Genomic DNA, 22,323 nt, shown 5'->3' with positions numbered 1-22,323 from the left:
ACCACGGTTTCTTTTCCTCCTTTGGGCAGCATTATTATTCTGGCTTTACCTGGAAATTAGGATTACAGACACATTTTTAATCTTCGTGCAGCCTGAATTTAATAGAGTGGAGGTTTAGGGTGTGGTGGTCTCTGCTTTCCTGGGGTAAAGACTGTTAACAAGTGGTAAGGATGTTTGGGAGGGAGACACTAGTCAGAGGAGGGTGAAAAGGGGGAAAGAGATGCTCATCAGGGGGAAGACTGAAAAGCTGTACAAGCCTGCGAGGGAGGACGGGAAAGGAGAGGAGGAGGAGGAGGAGGAGGAGGGAAGAAAACAAACAGGAAAACAGTTAACGCCATGTTGTGCACTGTGCCATGCCTGGGATTCAGCAAGCTCCAAGTGGACTTGTGCTACACTCCTCTGCGATGACCGTGGCTAGTCCCTGGTGCCCAAGACACCCACTCCAAGCTGCCTGCTAGCCTTCCAGAAACAGGCCATGAGCAGCCCCAAATGGCCAGCCTTTAGAAGAGTAACTGTCGAAATGGCCTTCTCAGCCCAGCGGCCCACCACACACAGAGACAGGGTAAATGGTGTATTCATGTCACAGAGAAAGGACCATTAGAACCAAAGCCTGGGGCTCTGACTTAACATCAATGTGCAATTGCCTCTCTTCAGCATCCTCCATATTACTCCCCAAACTGTCATTCTTGTTCTTTGTCTCTGTTGTTCCTATTCATCGACAGAATAATTCTCTGTGTGTGAGCACACACATGTGTGGTGGGTCTACATGTACGTGTGGAGGCCAGAGGACAACCTCAGGTGTCTCCTCAGGACCCGTCCATCTTGGTTTCTGAGACATGGTTTCTCTGGGCCTGGGGCTTACAGACTCAGCTAAGCTGATCTGTGGCCCTCTAGGTTCCTCTGGTCTCTGCATAGTGCTGGGATTACTAGTGTGCACTGCTATGCCCAGATCTTTATGTGGGTGCTGGGGGCTGAACTCATGTCCTCATGCTTCAGCTCTTCAGTGCTGACCTACCTCTCTCCAGCCCTGTCAATAAATCATCATTGTCATGGTCATCCCCCATCATTGTTAGTACACACTAGTGTATAGAATATGTAAGGAACTCTTTCTGACTTCATATACACATCCTTGTTTGAATTCTGACTGCTTCTTACCTGTTCAAGACTGTTTGGCACCCTCCACCTTGATTGACAGAGAGCTTCCTACCTGGCCTCTCTGTACCCAGCATCCTCTAGCTTCTCAGAGATTCAGTCAGTAGAGAACAGTTTTAAAACACAACAACAACTTTACCACTTCTCTGCCATTCAGTGGCTTCTCTTTGGCTAACACACAGTATTTTGGCAGGTAACTTTCCTGCTATTTTTGTCTAACCTCCCCTGAATCTGCCGAAGTACTTCATATAGAATACATAAGCATTACATGCTTGGGCAGTTGCCCAAAAAAAAAAAAAAAAGGAGTTAGTACCAGAAGACGTATTAGCGGAAATACTAGTCACATGTAAGATAAAGACAACTATTAGTGCCCTGCATGAACTAGACACATCCGTAAGTGGCTATCTCTATGTTTAGTGACAGGCTAGTCATGATTATTAGCAGTCGGGCTGCCATTAGATGGAGCTTTGCCTTTAGCAAACAGGCAGTATTTACTTTTACTGGGTAACTCTGGAGATTTAGTTTGGCTCCTTTATAAAATAAAGTTTGCAGTAGAAGTTGATAGGTAAAAAGTCTACAAGCTAAAAGGTGTATCTTGTATTTTCTTTTTTAAAAGATTTATTTTTAATCATGTATATATATGTGTGCATGTCTGTGAAAGTATATACCATTTATGTGTGGGTGCCCATGGAGGCCAGAGGTGTCAGATCTCCTATAGCTTGAGTCACAGATGGTTGTGAGCTGGCTAACCTGGGAGCTGGGAATCAACTGGGATCCTCTAAGAGAGTAATACACATATCTCCAGCCCCTGTCTTGCATTTTCTTTATAGAAGCACATTTCTCTACAGTGTTCTTAGGTTCAACACTGTAGATTGGAATGCAGATCCCACATTGTGATGAAGCTCAACTGGTGTTTTGGATACTGATACCAATGAGAATATATAAAGATAAATCCCATTTGTGTAAAACTCTATACTATATTGGGCTGGAGAGGTGGCTCAGTGGTTAGAACACTGGCTGCTCTTTCCAGAGGACCTGGGTTCAGTTCCCAGCACTCACCTGATGGATCGCAACTGTTACTCCAGTTCCAGGGCATCTGATACCCAAATATGCATGCAGACAAAATACTTATACATCTAAAATAAAATAAATCTTTAAAAAAAGTTCTGTCTACCCTATAATCTTCTTTTCCTTCCTTTCTTTTTTTTTGTAGGACTCTTAAGTATGACCACAAATGTCTTCAGATACTGGTGTTTTGTTTTTGTTTTTGTATTATTTTTCCTCTCCACTTAAATCAAGTTAAATATTCCTCTGTGTTCTTTCCAGAATATTCTTTTATGAGTGTGAGGTAGCTGAGGCTTATTCTAGCTCACAGGTTAGAGTGGCTTAGAGGTGAGTCAGCAGTCAGCAAAGGGCAAGGTTTCTGTGTTGGCCTATATGACAACCTCCTTGTCCAATGTTTGTTGTTAGAAGTTAAAGATTCCTTAAGATACGGGAATGTGTTAAGAAGAAATCCTTGTGCCCAAACATTAATGTCACTCCACAGTGAGTGTTAGGCTAAAGACAGAAATGGGAGAGCAGAAGAGCTGAGTGATTTTTAATTTACCAAAAGTGTTCCCCATACAGGTCTGTAAGGATGGGAGGTCCTCTTACCTCTGTGGGCTGGATTCCATCTGTAGAGCTTTCCTTAGAGTGGATCATGCCTGATTAGACTCAGGGAACTGGCAAGTCAGAGTGATAGGCACACTTGGGAGAATCTGAAGATGGGCTTGGCAGTCTCTCTCCAGGGTGGGGTGTTTAGATTGGGAAGGCATCAGAAAGTCCAACTAGAACCCTTGTTCTACTGTTCTAAGAACCTGGCTGACTCCTCTACTGAAGAGCACAATAAAACATATCTTGGAATTTGTTCCTTACCTGAAGTGTTTGAATCATTCCTTGTACTCCTGTAAAAATAAACAATACATTTCAGGGAGTTGCCACCGTGACCACAGATATTTAGAAAAGAATGGCTGGGTCTGAGATCACTAGTCATTTTTCAAATGCTTTGTGAGTAGTAATGCACCCTGTTTGCAAGCCTAGACTGTTAGTGATTATGCCAAGGTAAGATTGTCTATTTACAGGTTATTCAACTCGTAAAAGCCACAAAAATCAGATTGTATGTAATAACACAAACTCTGCTGGCATCTCCACCTACCGCTGCTCAGCCTTCCCCTCTTGGAATGCCAGAGTCTGCTGATTTCACTGCCCACGTCATTGTAGAGGTGGATATGACTCATGCGAGGGGTCAGGCAGATCCATTCGCTTCAGGGTCTACAGTGGATCTTTCAGGATCTAAACTTAAAGCAGCAGTTCTCTGGAGTTTGCCAAAAAGGAGTCACATAGCTTGTGCCAATAGGTCAGATGACTTAGATTGAAGGCTGAGGCTAATGATAAAAACTGTCAAGAGACCAGGCAATACAAAGAGAATGTGCCTTACAAAACAGGTGCAAATTAAGGCCAATTATCCCCGGTCAAAGCAAAGGGTAACAGCAGCACTGTTCTCTTTGTATATGAGGAGTGTAAATTCTTCAAGACATCTTGCTACAGTGGAGAAAAGCCTAGTTCCTTCATCTATATTCCATATAGATTTAAATCGCTTACTTTACATTTTAAACAGTAGTGACCAGAGAGGCACAATACTCAGCAAGGCCGTGTTTGGCTTTTTAACACTTTTGCATCCTAAAGCCAACAATTATAAAGTGTCCCTGAAATTAATGGTCTTAGGAAAGAAAAATAACATAGAATATATTCATTAACCTCACCTTCCTGGCTAAATCCTAAAAAATAGCCCTGGAATAAAGGTTAGGTGAATTCCATTCTGTTCTTAAAATATTACATCTTTCTTTCATAATTAACATCTCAAATTAGAGGCTAGCTACTAATTATGTTCCTGGTGCAAATGGGCAGCAAAAAGGAGCCCATGGTATACCAAAAATATTCCCCATGCACATATGTCCCCATGGGACAGACCTCAAGAGCATTATTTAGAATAACAATTTAGTTTTGTTTTTATTTCCTTATTTATTTCTTTCCAGTAGTTAGTAGATTAATGGTATAGGAAGCTAATGGGTAAAGTCTTAAAGAATTTAAACTTGCTAAATTATAGTATCCTTGTATCTTAAAATTCCATTACTTAGCTGCTTATGTAGGGATTCATATCATTTCTAATGATCATACAGTGAGGTTAACATAACCTGGAACATACTGAGTGCTTTTCTTCCTGTTTTCTTTGTAAATTTTAGTATTAAAAACAACAGCAAGAACAAACCCAGGGGGCTGGTGAAATGTCTTAGAGGGTAAAAGCACTTGCTGCTAAGCCTGAAAACCTATTTGATCCCCAGACCCACATGGTGGAAGGAGAGAACCAACTCCCACAAGTTGTCCTCCAACCTCCACACGTGCAGCCTCACACATTCATTCCCCATCCTATCCTCACGAATGAATAAACAAAATGTAAAAATTATTTAAAAATAAAACAAAAATAATGCTGGGTGTGGTGGGTTAGATCCTTGATCTAGAGACAGAGGTAGGTGGATCTCTCTTGAGTTCGGAGCTGCATGGTCTACATAGCAAGTTCCAAGCTAGCCAAGTGTCTTAGGGTCTATGTTGCTGTGAAAAGACACCATGAGCATGGCAACTTTTACAAAGAAAATCATTTAATTGGGGTGGCTCGCTTACAGTTTCAGAGGTTCAGTCCATTATCATGGCAGGGAACATGGCAGCATGCAGGCAGACATGGTGCTGGCTACATCTTGACTTGCAGGCAACAGGAAGTCAACTGAGACACTGGGCGGTATCCTGAGCATAGGAAATCCCAAAGTCTGTCCCCACAGTGACACACTTCCTCCAACAAGGGCATACCCACTCCAACAAAGTCACACCTCCTAATAGTACCTCCCCTCCCTATGAGATTATGGGGACCAATCATATTAAAACCACCACACCAAGATTACATAGTGAGACCCTCTCTCAAACCAAACCAACCAATCAACAAAACTACCAGGACAAAACAACTGAGGGCTTGGGATGTAGTTCAAGGTAGAGCACTTGCTACCATGTACAAGGCCTTAGGGTCAATCCCCTGAACTGAAGGAAAAGAGCAATGAAGAGCTAATAGGGACTAGAGAGATGGGTCAGCAGTGTGCATTACTCTTCCTGAGGCCCTGAGTTCAGTTTACAACACTCCAGCTCCAAGGGATCCAATACCTTCTGCTAGCCTCCATGGCAACTGCACTCACATATACATAACCCCACACACATACATGCCCAGAATTAAAAATATTTTTTAAAGAGCTAGTCTAATGCTGAGGGAATTTTAGAGCAATGAAATGATTCTTGTGAACATATAACAAAGGCTACATGCTACATATGTTCATCAAAACCTGTAAAACTTTATACTATGAAGTGTGAACCTTTATGTCATAAAATGTAAACTACAGCCATTTAATAACAACATATCAGCATTGGTACATTGATTATAACATGTCAAGTAAATGAGGAAACTGGGTGTGGAAGGGAAGTGGCTGAGGTTCTAGTTGCTCATTTTTCTATAAATTGAAAGCTGCACCACACAATAAAGCCTGTTAATCAATTGTCCTAGACACGCAACAGTTTTCATGGCAAAAAGGCAGAGAAAAGGGATGCCGATCTAACGGCCTCATGAGGTTAGAATTTAATTTATGGTGTTTGTGGACTATTGTGGCTGGGAATAATTGTGTTGTGAGATGGGGTAGAATAGAAGGGTGTGGCCAGGGTGCAGGGGCCTGACCGCTAGTTATTTAGGACACATCTGCTAAATTGGATGGGTTCATTTCGATCACTGAAGGAAGACACCCAGGGTTTTCTATGAAGCCCACACTGGTGAATGGCAGTGGGTGCTCTGTTCCCCACTGGCTGGTACTGCTTCTTTCCTGCATCCTGTCTTCCTTCTCTGTTGCTGACCAACAGTGTCTGTTTCTCTCCCCTTTCTTCACTACCTCTTTCTGCTGGTTATTGTTTTAGGCTTTTTTCCCTTTTTCCTCCAGCACACCAGGCTTACCAGTAGCCTTTCTGTAGTAAGTCCCAGGCTGACCTGAGCTACATATTGGGACTTGTGCTAAAAATGAAAACCATTTCAAAGGTTAGGATTGTAGCAGAGTGCTTGCTCAGCAGGGAGAGCCTGTATTCAGTCCCGATACCTAGAGTGGTAGACACAATGAGTCAGTGGTCTGGGGGACACTTATTTGTTCCAGCTGTTTCTCTGTCTCTAATAGGAAGTAAAAAAATTCCCGTGGACGATAATAACCAAAGTCAGCCGTAAGTATGTATAGCTAGATCCTAGTCTTGGAGATTCCTCCAAGGAGACATCTGAGTTTGAGTTGACAGTTTTTCTTTTGGGTATAAAATACATACCCACACCCCTGCGCCCGAGCTAAACAAAGAAATGCAATTGAAGAAAATTAAAAACTCAAATATTTAGTAAAGGTGCTAAGAGACCTATACCCATATAAATGGAATTGTGAAGTCTTCAAGATGGGAAGCATACCTCCATGGTCAAGTGTCCAGTTAGTATGTGTGAGCCTCTTGGGTCAATCCTCAGCACTCCTTCCCCCAAAATTATCAATATAAAGTTTAACATTTATAAAGTAGATTCAAACTGCTCTGAGCTCAAAAGAAGCATGGGAAAGCAAAAGTTAATGTTAGTCAAAGCGCTATTCTTTACCAACAAAAATCAGATGGAAGAATAATAAATGATTTTTAACACTGAAATAAGCTAGAAAAAAGAAAATTATATCATTGCCCTAGTTACACAGGGGAGTTCTTTGTTGTTGTTGTTCTTGAAGCAACAAAAGTAATTTTCAGTGGCAAAGTGCTTGGTAATATTTACCAGGCCCCTTGTATGCATTAAGAACAAGGGATGAACAATAAAAATAATGAAGTCCCTGTCATTTGAAGTGCTTTATTCCAGTGGAGGAGGCAGATCACAAACAAACAGAAGATTGTACCAGCTCGATGCGCCATGGTTAAATGTGAGATGGTGGCAGCTACACACGGAGACAGAGTAGTTATGTGGGGAAGGCAGATGAGGAAAAGCGGGGAGGAGCACATTCAGGCAGAGAACTAAATCACGTAGGAAGCTCTGAGCAAACAGAGTTCCAAGCTGCCTAATAATTACAAATATGTGCCAAATAAACCATTTTAAACACACACACACACACATAATATGCTTATATACATATGAACAAAATGGGGAAAGAAAAATGGATTATCTTTCTAAGTAACTGATGGAAATTCATGATTTCCAGTTGAATTATCAAGACAGAAACAGTAATTAGACTCCAGAAGACAGACAGACACTTGAAAAATATGCTTTGGGCCTGCAAGATGGCTCAGCCCTATTAGAGCCCTTGCTACCAACCCCAATGACTTACTTCAGTTTGATCCTTGGGACCTACAAGATGGAAGGAGAGAATTTACTCCCGCAGTGTCCTCTGACCTCTGTACATGCGCATACAAACACAGGACAAACAAATCCATGTAAACAGTCAGAAGAAAAAAGTTAGGCAGTCACCAGTCACTCTCCTTGGATGTCTGCACACATGTGATGGAGAGCAGCCAGAGAATGAACCAACTGTCCATCCACACAACAGATCTTCATCCCTAGACTTGTAGAAATACCATCACAGAAACAACCCAGAGAGGCAAGTCATTTATTGGAACGTAGTGTTTCGTAGTTCAAACCTGCAGGTAGTCCACGTGACCATGGATGAAGGGCTAATCAAGAAGCAGTCTGCTTTGGTGCACAGCGGATGCTCACCAGGGAAGGCAGGTGTACAGAGCTGAGCGCTTACAAGCTAAAAGAGTAAAGTTCCAAAGAGGAAGATACAGTGTGTGTGTGTGTGTGTGTGTGTGTGTGTGTGTTAGTTTACAGCAGTGGGGAAGTTACCCTCAGAGTCTAGGAGAAGGCTCTGGACAAGGTCTCACTATGTAGCCCTGGCTAGCCTCTATAGACCAGGCTGGCTACAAACTCACAAAGATCTGCATGTGTCTATTTCCCACATGCAGATATGAAAGGTGTGTACTACCGTGCCTGGCAATTAAAAATGTTATCACACTTCTTATATTTATTTGTTTTATTACAGAACTTCTTATAGAGTATACATATATATTAATGGAAATATTCTTAATTTGTTTTCAATTTTAAGTAGAATACATCTAGAATTAACTTTTTAAATTAAGTTTTATTATTATTACTGTGTATATATATGATGTGTGTGTGAGAGTATAAGATGTATGTATGAGTGTGGGCACACTTGCGCACAGTGTGTGTGTGTGTGTGTGTGTGTGTGTGTGTGTGTGTGAGAGAGAGAGAGAGAGAGAGAGAGAGAGAGAGAGAGAGAGAGAGAGAGAAGAGAAGAGATCACTTACAGGTTTCTTTCCACCATTGCTCTAGGAATATAACTCAGGCTATCAGGCTTGGACAGCAAGAACTTTTATTTGCTGAATCATCTAGCTGACCCTAGAATTTCCTTATTAAAAAAAAATTATTAAGTGTAGTGGTGTTGGTTGTGGTCTTAACACTTAGGGCTGAGGTAGAAAGATCATAAAGTTCAAGACCAGCATGAGCTACCTTGTGAATTCGAGACCAGCCTGGGAATTCGAGACCAGCCTGGGCTATGTAGTCAGACTCAAAACAAAAACAAAAACAAACTGGCTGTGCTTTATCGTGACGTGACACTGGGACACTCACTATCACATGGATGTTTTCTGTTACCAAGAATATAAATTTTCCAGTGTGGCCAAAATGTCGTGATCATTCTACTCTCTGTTTGTGTGGCTAATACTAAGCTTCCTCAGTTATATAATAAGATCACTACATTTTGGATTCTAAGATACTAGAAATCTTAATCTTTATTGTCACAGGTAGGATTAACTCCGAGTGGTCTTTATTGTGCCGTTTTTGTCTGGCTTAGAAAAAAGCAAACTAAAGTTTTAAGAAATAAAAAAATATTTTTTATAAGTCTACAAGAAAAATGGCATAAACCAAAGAAAATTCAGAGTTAAATAAAATAAAAAAAACTGTCCAGTAAAGTCTAGAAAGTGCCTTTTTTCTTTAATGAGAACTTCGATAACTTCTGTTTCAAGTTCTGATTGCTAAAGTTTTCCACTTTGCATTTTTATTAAAAGTCATTAATTTATTGTTTTCAAGTTTTGTTTCATTTTGTTGAGACATCTCCAAGTTTTTAAAAATAGATTTACTTATTTAATAAATTTGGCTTTTCAAGATAGTGTTTCTCTGTGTAGACCAGGCTGGCCTCAGACTTACAGAGATCCGCCTGCCTCTGCCTCCTGAGTGCTGGGATTAAAGGCGTGTGCCACCATGTCTGGCTAATTTATTTTAAATTTACATTTATGTGTCAGTACCTGCATATATGTATGTACACCATGTGCATGCTTGGTACCATCAGATGCCAGAAGAGGATGTTGGATCTCCTGTAGCTAGATTTATAGGCAGTTATTTACTGCCCAGTGTGGGTGCTAGGAACCAAACCAGGGACCCATGTCAGAACCCTGTAGTGGGTAGCCATCCCAGCCTTGGCCTAGAAGTTCTAACACCCACTGAGGCTTCGGTAATGGTCACACCCACAAGGCGGGGCAGAGGGAGGAAGCTGAAGACCCAGGATGGAGAGGAGAGCTCTCACTTGGTTCTGGGACCCTGGACGCTGGAGGTAGACCTAGCAGAGTTCTCCAGAGAACACCGCCAGACTGCGCCATACCTTTGCCAGACCCTACAAGCTATCCCTTCATTTGTAAGTTACCCCACAAAATAAACCTCCCTTTTAACTATGTGGAGTGACCTTAATAATTTCACCTATAGAGCCCTAAGTGCTCTTAACTTCTGAGCCATCTCTCCAGCTCCTAAAGTCTCCAAGTTTTACAGAAAAAATTTTTATAGACTTTCTCAATAACATTTTACTATTCTAGATGTGAAACTTTTTTTGTTTTGTTTTGATTTTGGAGACTGGTTTCTTTCTTTTATTATTATTTTTTAAATTTTGTTTTGTTTTGTTTTTCCAGACAGGGTTTCTCTGTGTGGTTTTGGAGCCTGTCCTGGTTCTCACACTGTAGACCAGGCTGGCCTCGAATTCACAGAGATCTGCCTGGCTCTGCCTCCCGAGTGCTGGGGTTAAAGGCATGCACCACCACCGCCTGGCAATATGACACTTAAGTTTTTAGTTTTCCTCTTTTTCAAAAAGTAGCCATTTTAGTAATTTACTACTTTGTCCTTTTTGAAAAAAAAAATGAATCTCTTTAACACTTCAAATTACTTAATAAATTCTGGTTGATTTCATTCCTAAGTTAGTTTTTCTTATCCTATGTATGTGTGTACAGTATATATAATTTCTTCCCTCACCCTGTGCTGAGGCTCAAACCCAGGGCCTTGTGTGTGCTAAGCAGCAATCCACCCTGAGCTCCCTCTTTTGTATCTTTACTAACATAAGTTGTTTGTTTAAGGTGAGGCTGATCTGGACCTCGTGGGCTGAAGGGACTGTCCTGCCTTAGCCTCCAGAGTAGCTGGGACTACAGGTGTGGGCCCTCCAGCCGCATGTAAGCCTTCGATCTGGGCTTTTTTGAGTGTTGCCCTAGAATGATGGTATTAACTTGCCCCTTTGTACCACTGCAACATCCACGGATGTTCAGCTTCAGTCAGCTCTGCAACAGAAGGATTAAAATAATGAAAGTAGTTTTTGCATATTATTGGAAGTGCAGAGATGTGTAAGGGATAGAGGCTCTGTAGAAGAAAATGTAGATAAGTATAGAGATAAAAATACCCACAATCAGCCGGGTGGTGGTGGCACACACCTTTAATCCCAGCACTCGGGAGGCAGAGGCAGGTGGATCTCTGTGAGTTTGAGGCCAGCCTGGTCTACAGAGAGAGTTCCAGGACAGCCACCAAAACTACACAGAGAAGCGCTGTCTCAAAAAACCAAAACAACAACAAAAATACCCACAATCTTTATAGAAGTCAACACCCCAACTCTAAAATGTGGGCCCTATGCTTCTCTTTATTTCCTAAAATGCATGGTTTTGGCATTCAGCCAACAGCCGGAATAGCAGCCGAACAACATAAGAAGCTGGTATGGAAATAAAAATTAGCCAAGGCTGACCCAAATATGGATGTCTAAGAGGTGCCTGTATCATTGTTGTCAGACTGTATCTGTCTGAGAGTCTTCAGAGACAAATGCCCAAGTTCTAGGGAAGCAAGTCTGTTTACACAGTGTACATCCTAGAATGCCCTAGAATTTCCCCATGCTACTGACCTGGATTCTGTAGCCTTGAGATCTGTGTTCGGAAGATCAGTCATCTTTCCTTCCAGAGTTTTATCACCTGTTTCTTTGGATATGTTTTCCTCACTTTTTACAGGAGTCAAAGTAGTCTGAAAGCATTTCTCGCCTTGGAAAGTGAGTGTTAGGTTTGAGATGGTGACGTGTTTGGGGGACTCTCTGAGCTGGTTCTTACTTTTTGTGTCTCTCAGACACCCAGGCTTCAGGACATTTTCCTGGGGAGATGACAAGCAAGAGCAAATCAGATAATGGAAGGACATCTTGCATAGACAGACTGTTCAGTAGACTACTGAGTACTCACAGGTCCAGGGACAGGGAGTAAGGCATTGTGATGCACTGCTGTGAAGAGGAGCCTGGGCTGCTGTGGAGGCTGGTGTCATGGGAACCATGGCAGGCTCTACTGCATCCTAATGCCATCCATTCAGAGTCCATACACTAGTGTCACCTCAGACAAGATGATTAGTGTTCAGTCACACACTTATCTTTGAGTTACGGAGTAAGGAAGGTTTTCTAGGAATACCTTGCCATCTACTCTCCAGGCAGGTTGCTCTTAGAAACATCTAATAGGCTATGGGGGCTTGGGGCTCGTGATGTTAATAATTCTGTTTTTCAAGAACTACAGCCTAATCTAAAATGCGATTCTGTAAAACCTCTCCTCTGCTTTTAATGGTCTTCCTGTTATATACCACCTCTCCAGGTCTCTCATATCAGAACGTCTCATGTGGGCCTCAGTGCCATCAGTCAGCAAACTCTAACCCTGTGTCTCTGCCCTTTCCTCACATCTGCTCTTCTTCCTCCATGGCCACCTCTGGTCCATTCTAGTGCTGTTGGCCTAGTGTACATGCTTGCAGTTCAGCACAGGGCAAAGCTGAAGCTGGAGGATTGCAAAGTCAAGGACAGTCTGGGCTACTGAGCAAGACCATGTCTCAAAAACAACAAACCAAATGCAACCCAAAGCATTTTCTTGGGAATAGAATCTTATTTCCTAAAGAGAAACCTTCATTTTTTTTTTCTTGTAATGACAGCAATGAGTATTTATTATAGACTATTTAAGACCAGAAAGGAGAGTCTGGTTCAGAATGCCAATTGCTCTTCCAGAGGACCCAGGTTTGATTCCCAGCACCCACATGTGGTTCACAACTATTTGTAATTCCAGTCTCTGGAGATCCAATGCTCTTTTCTGGCCTCTGCAGGCCCTACACATACAAGCAAAACATCCATACACATTTAAAAAAAAAAAAATCCTCTGAGGAACGAATTGCAAGTTAGAAAATGTTTCCTTGTGTGGTGGGCCCTGTCCAGAAACAAGGTTCCTCCTGCACACTTATCTCCATCATTCTTCCATTAAGGTCATTTTGAAATGGTTGCCTACATTTCCATCTAACATTTTATCTTTTTCTTTCCCTTTCTTTTAATAGCACTGTGGATTGAATCTCAGGCCACAAGCACACTGTACTAGTACTTTTCTACTACACTGTATCCCTACCCCTTTTTCTACTTTTAACTTTGAGTTAGGGTCTCAGTAAGTTCTCAGACTGGCCTAGTGCTCATTCTGTGGTCCATGCAGGCCTTCGACTCACAAGCTTCTGTTACGGGCTCTTCCACCAGACCCGGCTAATTATCATCATCAGAATGTCGTCCTACCTGTCATTAAAAACTGTGAAAAACTATTTGAATATTTTCTATTTCAAAAGTACTTACCTATAGCATAGGAAACAGAATTCTGAAGAGTAAATAAGATATAAACTGCACATATTTCCTTGATGTAGAGACAAACTGTTATTCACAATACATGTAATTTCTTTTGTATGTGTGTTCAAGTACATGTCCATTGTGTGCATGTATGTGCATGTGCTTGTGGAGGCCAGAAGTCCACATGAGCATCCTCACTCTCTACCTCTCCATCTTATGTTTTGAGACACCATTTCTCAATGGGACTTGAGGCTCACTGACCAGGCTAGACTGCTTCCTCAGTGCTGGGATTTCCAGTGTGTGCCAGTATGCCTAGCTGTTTATGCAGGTGCTGGGGATCAAACCCAGGTCCTCATGCTTGTGCAGCAAGCAATTTACTAAGTGAGCCATCTCCCTAGCCCCTGTTTTTTTCTTAGTGTGTATGCATCAATTGACTTTTTTTTTTTAAAGATTGATTTATTTATTTATTTATTTATTTATTTATTTATTTATTTATTATGTATACAGCATGTATGACTGCAGGCCAGAAGAGGGCACCAGATCTCATTACAGACGGTTGTGAGCCACCATGTGGTTGCTGGGAATTGAACTCAGGACCCCTGGAAGAGCAGTCAGTGCTCTTAACCTCTGAGCCATCTCTCCAGCCCCCAATTGACTTTTATATCTAAGACATTATAGTTTTTTAACTCAATTGTATATAATAAACATCTTTTCAGGCCAAGAAACATTTTTTTGAATAATTTTAACTAATTCATCTAACAGAGTGTTGCTATGAGCTTGCCATATTCTGGGAACCCCGAACAGGATGAATATGTCATTGCCCTTTGTAGTTCTGAGTTTGCTTGGCTGTTCTTGGCAGGAGTTTCCAGTGGTTCTCAACTTGTAGGTTGTGACCCCTCAGGGTCAAACAAACTCTTTCACCAGGGTCACATATCAGATATCCTGCATATCAAATATTGACATTACAATTCAAAACAGTAGCAAAATTACAATTATGAAATAGCAACAAAAGTAATTTCATGGTTGGGAGTCACGACAACATGAGGAACTGTATTAAAGGGTCCAGCATTAGGAAGATTGAGAACCACTGGTTTATGCTGGTCTCATGCTTTCATTACTTTGCTATTATAGGCATGGTTTAGATATGGATTAGTTATGTCTTCCTTGTGTGTGTAGTGCTGTGGGCTGAACTCAAGGCCTTGGTATCACTGACACAGCCCCATCTCATGATTCACATCTTTGGAGCTGGACTCTTCATTCCTGTTAGGAGGTATAAATATATATATTTTTATTTCATGTGTGTTAGTGTTTTGCCTGCATGCATGTCTGTTTGAGAGTGTTGGATATCCTGGAACTAAAGTTATAGTTGTGAGCTGTCATATGGATGCTGGGAATTGAACCTGGATCCTCTGGAAGAGCAGCCAGTGTTCTTAACTACTGAGCCACCTCTCCAGCCCTGGGGATAAGTATCTTTAAGGTTCTTGGTTCATAATCATTTCAAGAATGTTTGGCCAGTTCTCACCCATACTGCAGATCTCTCCAAGCCCTCATACCTATACTACCTACCAGTCACTGTTTTTACTCTGTTCATTGTCAGTTACATGGGTGAAATTAGGGAGGGGACACCAGATGGGGAAAGAGGTTGATCATGGGGTACACCGCTGTACAGCCAGCAAGGAGCTGCACCTCTTACTGTTGCACAGCACAGTGAGTACAGACACAGACAGACGAGAGTTTTTAGCTTTTTCTCTTACTGCTCATGAGTGGTTTTGTTTTGTTTTTCCCGAAATGTCTGTCCTCAATCATCATCTTTTTTTATACCATGGATTTAGTGGAGATTTTTCACTAGCTGTCTTCAAACTGATCTCTACAAACCATCATGCTACCAGATTAATATAGTTTAAAGATATTTTTTATTTTTATTTGTGTGTGCATGCATGGATGTGCATGTGTGTGTGTGTGTGTGTGTGTGCCGTGTGTGGGCAGGTGCCTGTGGAGGCTGGAAGGGGCATCACATCCTCTGGAGGTAGAGTTGTAGGCATTAGTGAGCTGAGGATGTGGGGTTGAGAACCGAACTGGAGTCCTCGGGAAGAGCAGGAAGTGTTCTCTGTTGCTGAGTCATCCAGTCCACCCACTACATTGATATGTAAAATGCTCGGTTCTTTAATTCAAAGTTTGCTAAGCTCCCACTTCCTAGTGACTTTCATAGTTCTGTGGGTTTTTATTTTTTCTTTTTGTTCTCTCTGACCTTTTCTAAAGTCAGTAACTTTTTTTTTCTTCCCGAGACAGGGTTTCTCTGTGTAGCTTTGGCACCTTTCCTGAAACTCACTCTGTAGCCCAGGCTGGCCTCGAACTCACAGAGTGCTGGGATTAAAGGCGTGCACCACCAGCGCCCCGCTGTCAGTAACTTTTTATTTTCTTATTTCTGCCCTACATTTTCTTATTGAAGGTTCAGTCCATCCTCATATTCAAATCATATAATTGCCATTATATTATATTAATACTTGCATTTGAGGTTGTTGTGTAGGTTCAGTAATTTAGCCAGTCAGATAGGGACTACCCAGAAGGTTAAGATTCTAACCCAGGTCTTCTGACTCTGACCCTGAAGTGCTTTCTGTCACCCCACTGCTTTGATACTGGGGTAAGTTTGATATAAAGGATGGTCACTACTTGGGGAATATTTTATGACTTATCCCGGGCTCAGTGGGGAGAGTCCTTTGCTAACATCATGTCAGTCAGAACTGGTTCCATAGCATTTTCTTTTCTTTTCTTTCCTTTTCTTTTCTTTTTTTTTTGTTTATATTATGCATACAGTGTTCTGTCTGCATGTATCCCTACAGGCCAGAAGAGGGCACCAGATCTCATTACAGATGGTCGTGAGCCACCATGTGGTTGCTGGGAATTGAACTCAGGACCTCTGGAAGAGCAGCTGGTGCTCTTGACCTCTGAGCCGTCTCCCCAGCCCCCCCCAGCATTTTCATCAACAGTGTTAACTGAGAACTTGATCACTAAAGAGTGAAAGTTCCCTACAGCACATACCTTTTCCTCTTGCTTGGCCTTTATTATGTCATCGTTTTCAAATACTACTGTGACCTCTGAGATGTTTGTGACCTCTCTGGGTTCTTTGACGTCTTCTGTGACTTCTGTGACTTCTGTGACAATTCTAATATCTGGAACATCTGTGGCCCCATTTTCTGGAATATCAGTGACATCTGTGATATCGGTGACATCTGTATATTCTGAGAAGTCTGAGCTTTCGGTGGTGTTAGCAGAGTATATACGAGTGTGTGAGTGCGCGGCCTGCAGCCCTGCAAAAGCTGTGATGTCCATGATATCCATTGAGCCTGTGATGTCTGTGCTGTTTGTGATTTCTGAGAGGCTTGAGACCTCTGATACTTTGGAAGTTCTGGCTTTCTTCTGATTCAAGAGGGTGATGAGGTCCACCCACTGAGAAAATACAATATCCTGTTTATACACAGGAGCACAGAGCTGTAAATAGTAGGCTCGGCCACTTATCAGCTTTACTTTGAGTCGCATGTTCTTAGCACTGTGCACAGAAAGAGTCACAAACTGCAGAGGGAGAAACCTACAAACAAATGCAAATGCAATGTCATCTGAAGACCTAGTTGGAGACCTATAAAAAGACTTTTCCAGCTTGGAGAATGAGGCAGTCAATGGTCTTGTGTCCCAGATAGGTGTGGGCAGGAGCTCCTAAGAACCATCTCATTTTAATCATGCATCTAAGACTCTGATTTTACTAAATGATCAGAAGGTGGCTTATCACGAGAAACTCCCCATCCTAATTAATCCTGAAAAGTTGAGGCTTAGGGCTGGTGAGATGGCTAACCAGACAAAGGTACCCACAGCCAAGCTTGATGACTTAAGTTCAATCCTTGGCACCGACATGGTAAAGGGCAGACTGATCCCACAAACTTGTCTGCCAACATTTGACTTGTGGATGCATGTGTATGTGTGCACACATATGCACAAATAAAAAAATAAATGTAATCGAAGTTGGGGTTTAAACATCTAGGAATCCAAATAAAAATTCCATTGAGATGTCCTATTATCCCAGTCGGGGTGCTCACTATCATGAAGACAAAAGGTAAAGACGCAGGGGGAAAATGGAAAGTATGATACGCTCTTGATAGGAGGTAAGTTAGCGTAGCCACTATGGAAATCATTGTGGAGGTTCCTTAAAGAAGCTAAAACTAGAACTATCACATGATCCAGCAACACTGCTCCTGGTTGTGAACACCCAAAGGAATCCATGCAAGTCGTCATGCAACAGGGATACCTGTTTACTATGTCTTTCAGGCCACTCACTGGTCACAACAGGCAAGTTATGGAGTCAGACCAGGGACCATGAATAGATAGATAGATAGATAGATAGATAGATAGATAGATAGATAGACAGATAGATAGATATCCACAAAATGGAGCTTTATTCATCCATAAAAATAATGAAATATTACTTGCAGGAAAATGTCTGACACCAGAGATCACGTTAACTGAAATAAGCCAGATTCAGAAAGACAAAAGTAACATGTCTTCTCTCACGAGGAATCTGGATGTTTATAAAGGTGGGGGGATAAAGCACTTACTATATAAGCCTGATGGCTTGGTTTTGGACTCTCAGAACTCAGTACAAGCATCTACAATTCTAGCTTGCCCTTACCAGGGAAGGATAGGTGGAGACAGGAAAATCACTGGAAACCCCTGGACTAGCTAGTTTGGAGTACACAGCAGTAAATAAGAGAGACCCTGTCTCTAGCAAGGTAAGAAGTTGATGACTGACACCTGAGGTTGTCCTCTGACCCCCTCATGTATGCTATGACATACATGCACCCATGTGCGCACGCGCACACACACAATTACACAAACACATGAAAGTAAAAGGAGACTGTATGGGATGAAGAAGAGGCCCACTGGGATGGGGTTGGGGACAAGGGAGGGTAAAGAAGGGTGACTATGGTCAAGGTATTAATACACACGTATGAAAATGTCATAACAAAACTCATTGTTTTGTACAAAAATATATAGTGATAAAAGTGCTTAAAAATGAGGCTGAAATTAAGCTACTTGCTCAAGATCATAGACCAAGTTGGTGGCTGAGATGAGGCTAGAACAAATTCTGATGGAAGTGAGACTGTTGTGGGGAGGGAGAGCATGCGCCAGGGTCTTCAGTCCTCATTACTTTGTTTTGTTTTTAAACTTGTCAGTTATAATGAACCACTTTTTCTGGATGCTGTGAGAGACACCCCTGCATCATTTGAGAAAGTAATGCACCTGAAGTGCTCCTTTGGAACCCTGGCCATCAGGGTTCCACTCTCAGCTTTGTGGGGGTATGGTGTTCTCTGAGAGAGCACTGTTCTCCTGTCCTGTGACTCACCTGGTGAGCACCACCTTCTCTGTAGAGGGAGATGTCAGGAGGCTTTTAAAGAGGGGTTCTGATTCTTTTCGAGCCTCTGGTGTCAGATGTGCCAACAGCATCACATTGGGGGTCTTGAGGATGGGATTGGAAGAACAGATGCCTACGGTCACCCAGTTCGCTCCGTTATGCAGATAAATAGATTCACCTCTCCTATTGACCTGAATGCAGAGAACAGGAAAGGAATTTCTTGATAAAAAGGCATGGATCTAGCTAGCACCCTTGCTTGCTAGAGCAGTGTAAGAGAGGGCAGAGGACAAGGAGGGAGTGAGCCATGGTCCCTCCATTCCTTGACTTGTTCATGATTTGGAGATAGCAGAATGAACACCCAACAGTCTCTGGTATTCTAGGGAGGACCAGTGCTAGAGACTGTGGTAACTCATAGTCCTTCAGGATGCTATGGAGCATGTGGCTGAAGGACTGACTTAGGAATGTAGCTGGTAATGTGTTAGCACACAGTTAGCAGTTAGTCCAAGTGAGTGAGCACCCTGGGTGTTAAGATGCTTGCTGCCCCCTTCCTCCCCATGTCCCCAGTCACTTGAACCTCCAGAGTCAGGAATTTTGGAAGCTTGCTGCCAGTGACCAACCAGGAAAAACTGGGCATCTTGGAGAGTATGACTGGAATTACATGGGACTGCGGCTGATATGTAGACCACAAACTTTCTCCTCCCCATGTGGGGCCAGGGCTATGCAATTAGAGTATACAAGAGATAATATGAAAAAGGCACAGGAAGAAAGGTGAAAATAAAAGATGACCAGCATTAAAATGTAATGATGACACCACATGCTCCAGGGCATCCTGTGTTCTTGGGCATCGCTGAAACTGGAGACTTCACTCCTCCCCGTGGTACACTGGGCACAGAGAAGTCACACTAGTCCCTCCGCTGTCAGTCAGAGAATACATTTATGAAGCACGAACTCTCCTTATCTTGGAAGTGTCTGTCACCTTCCTTGTCATACTCTGTGGGGTCAGCTGAGTGTGTCGGCTCCGTTTTTAGCATCAGGCACTGTCGTGACATTTTTGTGAGGGACAGGCATGGTTCACACTGCTGAGCCTGTGTCTTTGCTGGAACAGTCTAATGCTCAGTGTTGAGAAGAAAGCAAGCCCCACCCCCAGGGGCTCTGCAGCTTCGTTCAGAAAACACTTGCATTCTTACACCAAAGAAGCGCTTGTCTCTGGTACTATCTGACAGTTCTATCTCCCTCTCAGAACCAACAGATAAGATTTATTTTCATTCTTAGCACTTCCCAGGTTGTTGTTGATTGACTTGGGCACTAGGGACTGAACCCAGGGCTTTGTGCATGCTAGGCAAGGGCTCTACCTCAGAGCTCATCTCCAGCCTCAGATGTTTGTCTTTAAAATACAGGTCTAGGGGCTAAAGAGATAGCTCAGCTGTTAAGAACTTGCCGCTCTCATAGAGAATCTGGGTTCAATTCCCAGCATCCACATGGTAGCTCACAACCATCTGTAGGCACATCCACGGTGCACAAATGCAGGCAAGCCACTCACATACATAAAATATACAACTTTAAAAATTAAAATAAGGCTATGAGAAAGAAATTATTTGAATACCTTCCTTTGATAGTATGTTCTAAAAATCATTTTGTGTAACAAGATTATGTTAGTATGACAATTATGGTAGATTTTGGACAGAATTCTTGCCTTTGAGTTTGTTAGGAACATCTGAAGTTAATCTTCCTGTAACGTGAAATTTTCAGGCTGTTTAAAGTTACAAAACTGTTCCCCTTAACATCACACTGTCCCCTCATTACATTTAAAAAGTTCTCTTCTCAGCCTTTCGCTGCTTTTGAGAAAATGAAATACGGAAGTTACTAGAACTTAATCGAGAGTGCAGGTGTTATTTACCTGAATAAAATTGCTCTCCAGTATGGGAGGAGACACAAAAGAGCCATATTCTCCTGCATCCAGTATATTCTTAAGATGCCCCAGGTCAGGAGACTGTGGGAGCCAGAGAGAACCTTGCTCATCCACTGACTTCTTCTTCTTCCTCATCATGCTGACATGAACCACCAGAAAAGTGAGAGAATGGAAAACAAACTAATGAATATACAAAGAAGGCCATAGTTACCCTGTCTCTTTATGTTGAGTAAGTTTTTATACAAATCTGTAATATGCTTGACTCCATACCAGGCATTATAGGCACATATACCTCAGCAGCTTATACTTTAGGGATGACAGACAGTAAGCAATCAAACAGAAAAGTTGTCTGATAGTACAGGCACCAGTCAGAAACAGGATGGGTGTGTGACTCAATCCTTTCTAGGGTGGGGAGAAAGGTAAGGAAACTTTTCAACACATGCCTTCTGTCCCAAACCATTATTTTCTACCTTTCCAATTAATTAATCGTGGAGGGATCTCATGTCCTTTTGTGAAAGGATATCAAAACTGCATTAAGCACCTCATACATGAGCCTTAGCTTTCTTTAGGGAGGAAAACGGGATAGCTATCTAATCAATGACAGTTTACTCCCTGCTACATAACTCAGGCTCTCCTTCTCTGAAGACACTTCAACAGAAAACACGAATTCCATGGCACAGATTTCACCTTTTGTCTATCAAAAATGATTGTAGGAAGGGAAGGGACAGAACTCCCAAATGTGCGTACATATATTCAAGAGATTATTCTTTCTACTTAAACATGTTTTCTGCAAAGAATATATGCAAAAGGCTGAAAGCTAAAAGATACTAACCTTCACTGATCATTAAGGAAATGTAAGTCACAACTACAGTCATTCTTCAGAAACCCCCTTTCTTCAGAGTCTTAGAAGAACGGTACATCCCAAGCATGCCTCAGTTCACTTCCTGTCAACGCTGTGCCTCTCATAAGCACACAGCCCTGGGCACCGCAAGCTGTGCAATTCCATTGCTTAGCACAGTTTTCTCTGTCAGGCTTTCTACTGTTAGCAACGCAGTGGCTCCCTTTGTAGTTTTTAAAAATATGTTCACAGAGGATAAAATCAGTCGAGATGAGCAAGAGAGCGAAGAGACTGAACGACTGAGGCAGCCCATGGAAGTTAACTACTGAGCTACAGCCCCAGCACGCAATCCATAGAAGCTAAACTGTGAAAACAACGAGGCTCTCCAAGAAGTAGGTTCATAAAAGAAAACAAAAGCAAAGACAGCCACCATCATCCTTAAAATAGACGACAAGAAACAATCATTTAAAAATTAGATTTTGCATGCCCTATCTCATTTAATCATTTAATTTGGACTATACTCAGAGACCACACAGCTGAGGCTTAGAAAGAGGAAGTAACTTGGCCATCATACACAGTTTGTACTGATAAACTAAGATTCAGACCCTCATATTCTGACTAGAGGAGCTCATGGTTATTGCCCAAGTCACCCCTGTCCTTATGCTCTTGGAAAATGAGGTGTGGGGGCTGGCGAGAGGGAGAGACCTTAGGTTAATGGGAGGAATGGAGAACAGGAGCACAGAACACAGAAAACATCATCTCTTTTTCCCTCCTGTTCCCTTCTCTTCCTAAACAATTTGGTCCTGATGCATTGGTGGGAGACAGGGAGGTGTGTGTGTGTGGGGGATGCACTGCGAATAAAGTCCAAGGAAGGCAGAAGAGTTTCCTTTGCTCACGTCACCACCTGTCAGCTCAGGCTCTCATGTCATTTCATGTGTCTCCAGTCTAGAGAGGTGGTCAAAGTTCT

General features: G+C 42.3%; 1 protein-coding gene across 1 annotated transcript; it reads right to left on the bottom strand.

Annotated features, from left to right (window-relative positions):
• Positions 1-2,849: 2,849 nt before the first annotated feature.
• On the bottom strand, positions 2,850-20,656 carry Fam71d (family with sequence similarity 71 member D). The gene is made up of 6 exons (XM_036205639.1): positions 20,507-20,656; positions 18,601-18,800; positions 16,248-16,794; positions 11,493-11,731; positions 3,026-3,095; positions 2,850-2,978 (listed from the first exon to the last, which is right to left on the bottom strand). Exons 1-6 carry the CDS (start codon positions 20,654-20,656, stop codon positions 2,850-2,852), a joined length of 1,335 nt encoding a protein of 444 aa, XP_036061532.1.
• Between the last annotated feature and the right edge of the window lie 1,667 nt (positions 20,657-22,323).

Source organism: Onychomys torridus, chromosome 14, assembly GCF_903995425.1.
Source record: "Onychomys torridus chromosome 14, mOncTor1.1, whole genome shotgun sequence".
Classification (NCBI taxonomy): domain Eukaryota; kingdom Metazoa; phylum Chordata; class Mammalia; order Rodentia; family Cricetidae; genus Onychomys; species Onychomys torridus.
Note: the sequence above shows the minus strand (reverse complement) of the source record. Positions and strands in the feature narration are given on the sequence as shown.

Excerpts from the sequence above, each read along its gene's own strand:
- Fam71d (XM_036205639.1), bottom strand. The coding sequence starts at position 20,656 with ATGATGAGGAAGAAGAAGAAGTCAGTGGATGAGCAAGGTTCTCTCTGG. Across the intron at positions 16,795-18,600 it reads GAGAAGGTGGTGCTCACCAG|GTTTCTCCCTCTGCAGTTTG; the intron begins GTGAGTCACAGG and ends ATTTGTTTGTAG. Across the intron at positions 11,732-16,247 it reads AGGCCAAGCAAGAGGAAAAG|GAAAATGTCCTGAAGCCTGG; the intron begins GTATGTGCTGTA and ends TCATCTCCCCAG.